This window comes from Pan paniscus, chromosome 21, assembly GCF_029289425.2.
Source record: "Pan paniscus chromosome 21, NHGRI_mPanPan1-v2.0_pri, whole genome shotgun sequence".
NCBI classification, from domain to species: domain Eukaryota; kingdom Metazoa; phylum Chordata; class Mammalia; order Primates; family Hominidae; genus Pan; species Pan paniscus.
Genome location: NC_073270.2, coordinates 8,898,435 through 8,909,781, shown reverse-complemented (window position 1 = coordinate 8,909,781; position 11,347 = coordinate 8,898,435). Strand labels below are relative to the sequence as shown.

The 11,347-nt window shown below is 36.3% G+C and overlaps 1 protein-coding gene across 1 annotated transcript in view; it reads left to right on the top strand.

Annotated features, from left to right (window-relative positions):
• TMX4 (thioredoxin related transmembrane protein 4) overlaps positions 1-11,347 on the top strand; it is a 42,384-nt gene that overhangs the window by 9,429 nt on the left and 21,608 nt on the right. Inside the window, exons 2-4 of the mRNA XM_003821360.4 lie at positions 3-118; positions 8,758-8,803; positions 10,441-10,569. Of these exons, the coding sequence (XP_003821408.1) occupies positions 3-118; positions 8,758-8,803; positions 10,441-10,569 (291 nt within the window). The remainder of the gene's footprint in view (positions 1-2; positions 119-8,757; positions 8,804-10,440; positions 10,570-11,347) is intronic.

Sequence of the window (11,347 nt, the reverse complement as noted above, 5' to 3'; positions counted from 1 at the left end):
AGTTACGCCCCATGGTGTCCATCCTGCCAGCAGACTGATTCAGAATGGGAGGCTTTTGCAAAGAATGGTGAAATACTTCAGATCAGTGTGGGGAAGGTAGATGTCATTCAAGAACCAGGTACTGTGAATGTTGAACATAAAATGCAAAAGTTTACCGACTTTTTATTTTGAATTTTTTTCAAGCATATAGAAAAGTTGGGAGTCTGGGATATTGATTACCCATGAACTGGCCACCTTTAATTAGCAGATTACATTTTTTGCATACTTGGATCTGTCTTTACGTGTATGTGTTTGCACATACATATTTGCATATATATTTCTATTTTTTCTATTTTTATTTTGCTGAATCATTTGAAAGTAAGTTATCAACATCATGATAATTTACCCTTCAATTCTTTAGCACGTTAAAGGCTTCTTAATTATTTCCCATGTGTCTTTTTTTTTTTTTTTTTACAGTTTTTTGACTGAGGATCCAATCATGGTTCATAAATTACATTTGGTTGTTATGTCTTTTTAGTCTCTTGCAATCAACAATTATCCCTCATTTTTTAAAATGACATTGATATTCTGAAAAGAAAAAGCTACAATTTTCCTAGGTGTTTCCTTATGGTGACATGGAACTTATAGGAATATTAACTTATACGAGTATTTTCTGCAAACTGAGAGTTTAGATGCATGATTTAGCTTAGACATTTATGGCAAGAGTACTTCTAAGATGATGCTGTGACTTCATATTACATCTCATTAGAAGGGATATGCTATCACCATTAGTAATGCCAATTTTGAGCACTTGGATATGGTGGTGACACTAAGTATCTCAATTATGAAGAAAAGATCTCACATTGTGATTAGCAAGTAACCTCTGGGATGATTTTTTGGGGTTTTAAGATCCATGATGCTCTTGCCTGAATCAGATATTATATTTCACTGTGGTTCCAGAGAGTGAATTTCTAGTTCTGTCATTCTGTCTACACTGATTAGCTGTGAATGATATAATTTTTCACATGAATGAATCATTTTTACCCCAAAGAGTGGAGTGATACAGAGACTTTTAAATTCTGAAAAGATATATACAATAAATTTGTGTTTGTAGTTTTAAAACAACTGTATATTATATATAAACTGAGAAGAAAAGATGGCCTTTTATAATCTAAATCTCTAAAATGTGGCTATTTTCAAATTTTAACAGTCATCTTTTTCATTGACATTCAATTTATACCTACTGCATCCTTTCATCCTTTTATAAGGGCAAAAAGAAGATGGGTATAGAAGTGTAGACATTCATTTTCTATAATAAACTGTGAGTTCAAAAAACACTTAAATAATGAAGTACCAGTTACTTGGATAACAGAATAGATGGTACATGTTAAAATTGATGTGTCAGCAAACCCGTGGAGCGAGATTTCTATTAAAAGCCATGAATCCTCATTCCTCTATCTTTGTAAGCATTGTCCTCCATCTAGAGATGGACAATAAAAGCTATTAGTTCATGGTTTTGGCTGTTATAATAAGTTAATTCTGTTTGGAGGCTAAATCATTGCAGATGCTTTTTTGCCAGAAACTTGTTTTCATCTTTAGAGTTTAAGTAAAATAAAATCAGGTATAAGACTTGTTAATTACTGGGCACCATGCACATTTTATGATGGGTTTCTTAAAAATGCAGCTGGTCAATTTGCAGTTCAGGAATTTGGCACACCTGCTCAGAATTTATAGCATAATTTGAATTAAAAGAATTAAACAGCCTTGTGATGGGTTCACAAATCTTATGTTTAATTAAATATAGTCTTTCCTTCTAAAAATGTAGACTTACAGTTATTTTTAACATTATGAATTGATTAGGTTTTCTTGATAACGAAATAAGAGAGAAATTGATTTTAAGAAATATTAATACATTCAGTGTTGACTTGGTTTTATGTATATCTGAAATATATATACTTGAAATATTAAAAGAAGAAGGAAAAAATTCTGGTATTCTGTAGGAATATTGAAAAAACAAAGTCTAATAAAAGATTATTATTTTATGTGTTTGAACAATTTTTTATAGGCAGAGGCTCTAGAATTATTTTAAATGATAAAAAATTTAAAAGTGCAACTCATAAATAAAAATTAGGAGATAAACTTCTACATGCATGATTATTTGAGAGACATAGAAAATATTTCATTTCATATTATACTGTTTTAAATTTATAATTTTACTTTGAATTACAAATTTAATGCTTTCAGTTAATCTTTTAATAGTGATTAGAAGTAACGTGTTTATTCAACAAGTATTTGAGTTTCTACCATAAACAGGCCCTGTTCTAGATACCAGTGATACAAAGGTGAATAAGGAGGACAGAAGCCTTGCTCCTCATGGAGCTACGTTCTAGTGGAGGAGATAAATAGTAACAAAAGAAAATTGGCAAATAATGTCAGATGGTGGTAAGGGATATGAAGAAAACGTAGGATAAAAATGTACAAAATGATTGGAGCTACCTCTTAAATTAGGATGGCCAGGGAAGGACCAGAGATAAATAGGTTTCAATTTTTCAAGACCTGTTTAGCCAGAGGTCTTGATAAATTGAGGAAGTAAATTTCAAAAAGCTTTGTGGGAGGAGCATTCCAGGCAGAGCAAACACCATGTGCAGGTAGGAGTGTACTTGGCTTATTTGGAGAACAATAGGACCAGCAGTGGAGTACTTGAGATAAATGGGGATGGAGAAGTAGCTAGGGACCACACCCTGTGAGGTCTTGTTGGCCATGACAAGGAGTTTAGATTTTCTACAAAGTATGATAGGGAGCTACTGGAAGATTGGAGCAGGAGAGAGATATGATATGATTTATATTTTAAAATAATTCCTTTGGCAGCTATGTGAAAAAATTGACTACAGGGGATCAGAAGAAAGCAGGGAGAATGGTTAGGAGGTAAATCAGTAGTCCAGAGTTGAGAAGATGGTGGCTTGGACCAGTAACAGCAGTGTTAAGTGGTGGGATTCTTGAGATACTAGGATTTTCTGTTGGATTGGTTGCCAGAGGGGGTGGAAAAGGAGAAAATGGAGAAGACTGAGGAGAAGTAGGTTTGGGACAGGGGCTAAGTTTGGGATGTTAAATAGATATCCAAATAGAGATGAACTAGAGATATAAGTTTGAGGACCATCAATATACTTGGCATTGGAGCTAGAAGAAAAATTCAGATTATCTATGATCTGTATGTGCCAGAGTAGTGAGAACAGGCCACTGCAACATTTAGAAAAAAAGAAGTTGCAGCCAGGTGCAGTGGCTCACGCCTGTAATCCCAGCACTCTGGGAGGCCGAGGCGAGCGGATCAACTTAGGTCAGGAGTTCAAGACCAGCCTGGCCAATGTGGTGAAACCTTTTCTCTACTAAAAATACAAAAAATTAGCTGGGTGTGGTGGCGGGTGCCTATAATTCCAGCTACTTGGGAGGCTGAGGCACGAGAATGGAGAATCGCTTGAACCCGGGAGGCAGAGGTTGCAGTGAGCCGAGATAGCGCCATTGCACTCCAGGCTGGGCAACAAGAACATAACTTTGTCTCAAAAAAAAAAAAAAAAAAAAGAAGAAGAAGTTCCATCATAGGAGAAGGAAAATTAGTGAGATAGAGAGGGAGAAGTAGGAGGGTCTGGTAGCCAAGTGTAGAAAGATTGTCTTAATGTGATACTAACCCACTGGCAAGCCTCCAGGGCAGTTTGCCGCTATCTTGGAAGCAGTTTATTTATTTACTTTTTACAAACACTAACGTCTTGAATGAATAGTAAAAACTCATTGAAATGATATTATTTTTCCCCACAGTTGAGCACTTTACTGTGTATTTCTGTATACAAATTTCTATTTGGTTGCAGATCTTCATTAGTATATTCTTGCCTTGCCACAGAAGTGCTAGTAAGGAATAATTTCAATTCTTTCCCTGTAAGTAAAATTTAAAGAGGGGAAACAATAATTTTGAAGTGTCATGCATACTCTTTAGTTATTCTTAAACTTTTCCATCAGTAGATCTATTAAGATATTCTTTTAAGTATTTTAAGCAAGGTAAGATTTCAGATTTATCAATGAAACGAGAAAAGTTCCCTTCTCCCCTCACAGGGTGTGCGTTGGGGGTGTGGCTTGCTTCTTTGTGCCCGCTGCTCAAACCTCGAGGGGGAACATGCAGACGGGCAGGCTGTGGGGCTCCGATCCCACGGCAGCATAAAGGGGTGAATGTTTGCAGCTGAAGCCCCAGTGGGCGTGTGTTACCGTGTGCTCTTTCAGTTTAGCCATCCATAGGTGGCTTGTGTTCGTCAGCTCAATTAGACCCCCCCTGCCTTATCACAGGGACAGAGGGCTTCTTGCCTTGGTGTACCAGAAGAATCGGATCACATGTGGGCTTGGAGAATGAGTGCAAGGTTTTATTGAGTGGAAGTAGCTCTCACCGAGGTGGATGGGGAGGCCAGAACGGGGATGGAGTGGGAAGGTGGTGGTTTTCCCCTGGAGTTGGGCCACCCAGCGGCTGGGCTGTCCTCCAACTACCCTGGCCAAACTTTCCGTTGTTCTGCGGGTCGACTTGCCAGTGTCTGCTGGTGTGTTCTTCTGCTGGTGTGCTCCTCTCAATGTCCAGCCACTGTGTGTTCTTCTGCCGATGTCTTCCTCTTGACTCCCAGCTGCTTGTTTGTGTGCCTGCTAGAGACTCAGGATTTATATATGCACAGGATGGGAGCATGGCGGGCCAGGGTGGTCTTCGGAAATGCAACATTTGGGCACAAAAACAGAAATGCCTGTCCTCGCCTAGGTCCATGGGCACAGCCCCGAGGGTGGAGCCCTCTCCAGGGGCCCGTCTTTCCCCTCCCAGCACTTCCCTGCCCGTCTCCCATATCATCAAAACTAGAGACTATAATCACGTTGCATTTTTATGGCTGAGATGTAGAAGCCGAGGAAAGGGCAGCCCTTAGATTAGGTTACATTACATTGCCTGTTTAATACTGCATAGATCAGGTGATGTGTCAGTTGAGTTGACTTTGGGAAATTAAATTTAATGAGTATATACTTGAACCTTCTGTTCCATGCAGATGAGCTTAGTTGTCAAGGTCAGGAAAACAGCAGCTGCTCATAGATCACCCTTGAGTGATGGCTATTTCACTAGATTAGAGGTAAGCCAGTCTCCTGCCACAGCCAAGTGTAAGCATTGTCTTTAAAACTACTGATTAATGCAGAAGCCAATTTAGTTTACTGTACTTTAGTGTTATATTTTAAATTTTATAAATGTAAATTTTATCTTGTTTTCTATTATGTTGACAACCTTATTTCAATCTCAAAAGTAAGGTTAATTCTCCTTTTTTTCATTAGTTCTCCTTTTTTTCATTGTGTTTTCCTTCTGCTACCCTCTTTGGTGATAATAACATTTAGTAAGCATTTACTTCAGCCTGTGATTGTGCTATATACACTGACATGCATTTTAGCTTCATAACAACCCTGTGAAGAACAAACTGTTTATCTCTGTCTTACTCAGAAAACTGAGGCCAGGATAGGTTTAGTAACATGACAAAGATAACATGCTAATAAATAGTACAACAATGGCTAATAGATAGCTATTAGCTATCTCTGTTTTCTTAATACTGAACCTAAATAATTTCTGTTGTGTTTTGGCTTATCAAAATGTAATTCTCTTCCATAATTTTTTTCTTTCTCTAAGCTTTTAATTTTTCTTTCTTTTGCTGCATGTGTTTAAGATAAGGTTTCTGATACAGTGTTAAAATCTGTCCTGCATTCTCCGTTTGTGCCTACTTTATGTTGCGTCACAGTCTTCATTTTAAAGTGGAAGTTACCCTTAAAGTAAAAAAGGCATGTAGAAATTTTGGAAGGCTTTGTGGCCTAACTTTATCTTTTTTACTGAAAAGCTTAGGAGTATACTTGTTTCTTCCAAGCTTACTGAAGTTATTGCAGTGAACTATTGTCCTGAGACAAGCTGCTATTATGATGTTCAAATTCTTTGTCAAGATCCACATTTAACTTAATGTTATTAAACCCTGAAGCCACAACCTCAGATGGTGCTTCTGTGTTCCAAGTGGTCATGTTTTAATTTTCAGGTAATGAAAATTTCCCTTGACACGTCATAGAATCAGTGTTAAAGGTTAGAAGACATTTTTGGAGTACTGAGATGAGACCCAGAGTTTTCGGATGTCTTTTAGCCTCCCAGAAGTTACTTTTTTTTTTTTTTGAGATGAATTTCTTATGGTGTTGGATCTACAGGGATTTAGTAGCATGTCATCATCCAAGGAAGACTTCGACTGTTCTGGATCTTGTTGTTGTTGATTTTACTGAATATATCATTATATGACAGAATATTATTCCAGACAGCAAACTGAACTCGTGTCTGAGTTGGGTGCTGCAACCTTATTGTTAATATTCCACATAGGTTGTCATTTGAAGAAATATTGACAAACATAAATGAAAGTAATCTTGAGGTGATATGATTTATTGGTCTTTATTTTAATAAACCTTAATTGATGGCCTTGTAAATTGGTACAGTAGTCACTGAAACAACATAGCAATTCATATCAAGAGACATAAAGTTATTATACCCTTTAATCTAGCAATTTTGGGAAGAACTCTCCTGTTATTCCTTTTAGCCAGAACCAGAAAGATGCAGAAAAACCTCAGAGACCATCCGTGACTTTGATACTTTTTCTTGGTACTCACTGATTTTCATGAGTACATTTATTTGTAAAGATAATTTATGTTTTCTGAAATGAGATGCAATTTCTAAAAGACTTAAGACTAAAGCCTCCTGAATCTGGAAATGTTTTGTATATTGTATAATTAAATGTGTTTTATGAAATATTTTTCTACTTATTTACTTGTTTATTTATTGTCATAGCCAGTGATGACTAAGAACATACAAAAGAGCAAGTTAAAAAATCACTTTAAGTGATACCTAACATTTAATAGAAATCTTGTCTCTTTATTCTGATAAAAATAAAATCTAAGTAAAAAACTTTAAGAGGTGATGAGATACTATTTAATTTCTTCATTCCATTTTTAAAAACCATACAAATAAAATATACATTCTTAATACCGTAACTGTCTTTAGATAAAATTTTTGGCTGGTCATAAGGAACTATAGCTAGGTAAGAAGTAATGTATGAAGCTGTTCATAATAATTATCTTAAACCAAAGGCATATACTAGTTTTTTAAGTATTTAGGAATAACAGTACTTTTTCCCCTGGCAATTTAGAATTGGAAGTATACTGTAGGATACCCTTGTTCCCCTCCAGGGTGAAATCCTGAGCAATGTGAGAGATGAAAATGCGCTTATTACAATCCTCAGTTGACCTATTTTTGGGTCACTCACGTGTATGTTACTGGTGACAAAACTTTTTTTTCCAATGTACAATGACAAATTTTTGTAGTAAATGTTTCTTTTTGTGACATTGACTTTTACTAATCCAGAGTATTGTGTTTCCTTTTAAATACAATTGAGATGTTTTGGAATCCACTTGGTCTGAAATGAAATAAAATATAGAATTCTTTGAGAAGATGCATCATTTGTTACTAAATTATGTTGAATATGGATTTAATTTATAAAATGGGTGAAAGTAAATTTTCCATGTTATTAAAAGTAAAGCTTCAGTGTTTTGAATTGCAAGTTACCACAGGGATGTATGATTTGAGCAACTTAATTTGAATGGGTATTTGATTTTGTCCACATTGTTCTACAGTGGGAAAGGCAGCTGTGATGGAAAATGTTAAAATGATGCCTCTGTCCTGTTTCCATGTTGGCCAGGAGGATCCTTAAGCTTTCATTCTCTTTACTCATTCTTGGTGCCCATGCAAATATTATTTATTTGTAACATTTAAAGGGCAAGGATCTGTTCTTTACTCCTAGTCTCATTCAGCATTTTTTTGTGTACCTACTCTTTTTTTTAATATTTTCATTCTCTGTTTGTGGTTGTGATTGTGATTATTTGAATAAGTTATTTCCTTCTGCTACTAGACTATAAGCTCTGTGAGAATAAAGGTTGTACATGTTTTTATTCATCCATGTGTCTTGAGTGGTAACCACAGTCTCTGGAACAAAGAAGGTGCTTGGTAAATATTTGTTGAGGTACTAAGGGTTTTATTTATCTTTGTCTTTACATGCACATAGCATAGCATTTGATATGTACTTAGTGTTCAGTAAAGGTTTGCTAAAACAAATTGGAAAAAATATTTTTCACATACATATATTCCCTTTACAGTACTTACAGATTTTATAAATGTACAAACATTATACATGATCTTAATCATTTCATATTACTTATTCTTTTTAAACTGATAACTGATGTAATCATACCAATAGTTTGTTGAGTCCTTCACTATGTACCCAGCACCATGCTAAGCCTAATAACACTTGCCCTAATCTAACTTTAGAACCATTAAGTTAGGCTTTTATATACCCATTTTATAGAAAAAAGGTGACTGAGACTAAGAAAGGTTAAATAATCTAAAGTTATAAAGTTAGTAAATGGGTAAGTCGGTATTTAACTTTGCAAAACCCCAGTTTGCATGACTCTAAATCCTATCCTTTCAGCCTCCTTACAATCCAAGTGATGCAAGTTGTATGTCAGTTACTAGAAAGTGTTAGGTAATAAAAATAGGTAGAAATGAAATTTCTGTAAGTCAAAAAAAATAGTAAATGTGAGTCAATAATTGCAGTGATTTTAATAATGTGATTATGAAAGTGAGCTCAAGAATGCTTTTTTTGGAGGACTTAAGTGTAACTTTTGTTCTGTTTATGCTTCTTGTAGGTTTGAGTGGCCGCTTCTTTGTCACCACTCTCCCAGCATTTTTTCAGTAAGTTTAAATAATCTTCTAATCTTGCAAATATTAGAAATCAATAGATGTGTACCAGGAATTCTAAGTTGTCTTCCATGACTGCCACTCATTCAGCTTAACATGTGAGGGAAACAAGGCTGGTGTGCTCTGAGTGAGAGCTGTGACAAGAGAAGCTTTCCTGGAGTGCTGCAGAGACAGAGGTCCTAATGTCAGGCGTAGGTGAGCAGGAGAAGTCAGAGATTTCTCTGGTGATATCAGAGGTGGGGTAATTCTTAATATCTAAGTAGGAATGCATTAAGCCAACAAGGTAGAGAAAGTCTTTCCAGTTAAAGGAGATAGCATAAAAAAGCCCAAGAGAGAATGAGCTACCTTTTGAGAACTTTGAACTAGTTCTTTATGGCTGGACCACAGGTATAGCTGGATCATGCTGAGTGATGAGGCCAGAGAGACTCAGGTACAGGCAGGGGAAAGATAAAGAAAGTAGTGAATTCCAGAGATACTTAGGAGGTAGGATCAGTGGGACTTGGTGACTGATTAGCTGTGGGAAGGAAGAGTCTATGATGACTACCAACAGGCCATGTGTAACTAACTTAGTAAAAGCTATTGCCTGCCTTCAAGATTAGGAGCCATTAAAATAAGAGGAGGTTTGGAAGATAGAGACAAAAATCCAAAAGATAAGTGTGACTTGCCCTTCCCAGTTCCAAATGGAGAAGTCTAGGTACAGTTTGATGTCAGGATCCAGAGTTCAGAAGAAAGATCTAGACTGGAGATACATATTGAGAATTCCTCAGCATTGAGGTAAAAGTTGAAATATATCTAGAGAGAACATGTATGGTGGGGAAGGGAAGCAGGTCAAGGATGGAACCTGGGATTCGCCAACATTAGGACATCTGCAAGGAAGACAGTGAGTGAAGGAAATGGAGAAGGAATGCTCAGAGCAGTAGGAAGAAGTCCAGAGAGCTCCTGTCATGAAAGCCAAGCAAAAGGAAGAAAGAAGTGGTATTCAGCAGTGAATGAACAATGCCAGTAACAGGTGAAGGAAACAGAAATGGATACGGCACTTAGGGGTCATTGGAGACCCCCAATATGAGTGGTTTCAAGGGAGTCCTGGGAGCAGAACCCCCAGTTGTACCAAGTAGTGAATGAGACATAAAGAGGAGAAAATAGCAAGCCTAGACTCTTCCCTGGGGGCCCTGATTGCTGCAAGTAGGTGAGAGGGAGGCCAGGTTGAAGGGGGGTATGAGATTTTTTGTTGATGTTTGAGGAGAGGGCCTTGAACGACATAAATTTGAAAATGTGGATACAATGTTTTAAACTTGATAACAATGGCTGTTTTGCTATTGTAAGAGAAAAAGTAATTGGTAGCAAAAATAATAAAAAGTAACTTGGCATATTAAACACTGCCAAGAACTCTGCTTTTAGTCACACTTTGTACGGTGATAACGTAGAATGTTAACGCTTTTAGGTTTGAATTTCTCACTTATAGTAAAGCTTATTAACTCTTTCTGATTTATGTCTATGTATATTTTTCAGTTGAGTCAATTTAAAATTCAGATGGCGTTCAGATGTATCACCAGTAGCTATTTTAATTTTTATTATCTGTAACATCTGTTATTTTAATGCATTTGCTTTCTACTTGTTTTCATAATTTATAGTGCAAAGGATGGGATATTCCGCCGTTATCGTGGCCCAGGAATCTTTGAAGACCTGCAGAATTATATCTTAGAGAAGAAATGGCAATCAGTTGAGCCTCTGACTGGCTGGAAATCCCCGGCTTCTCTAACGTAACTCAATTTTTTAAGACAAGGTGTTACTAATAAAACAGGAGGTTTTAAGTTAATAGCCTGTGGGTCTCAAAAAAGCCTATGTTTTTCTTCACATTTACTTCCAATTACCCAGATTACTCATGGCCATGCTTAGCCCATGCAGTATTTCTGATTTTGTGACCTACATATGTTTCAGCTGGTTTTTAGTATACTGGGAATTAAGTAGCCAGATTTGAGTGGGTTACAGAACGCCTCTTTTCCAGCTTTTACACTAAGCCACAATGACTATTTTTCTCTTTACAAAATATGGCATTGAACATCATTTACCATTCTTTCTTCCTTTTAAGTTATTGATGAGACAGAGGAATAACCGTTTATTGAATTATAGTTTATGAAGGAATTGCTATTATATATTATGTGGAAAACAAAACCTGTGGAGTCTTTGGCTGCCTTGCAAAACACCACAGGGGATAGCTTTGGCCTTGATGGCAAACTGTATAATACTTGGTGAGGTAGATTAGGCCAAACCATAACAGCTTTTTCCACAGTTGGTTTTAGTTTTGAATGGATTGTCATATATATAGATAATTTTATATTAGTATATACAAGTGTAAGAAATTTCCCTACTCAAAAAGGAGCAAATCAAGCAATATTTCAGGAGTAAATCATCTAGTGGCATCTATATTAATATTAAGGAAACACATAGCTTACTCTAAAAACAACTCTCACATTTCATTCTACAACCATTTGAGCACTGATTTAGCCAGATACTTTCCTAGGTGCTAGGTATTCAACA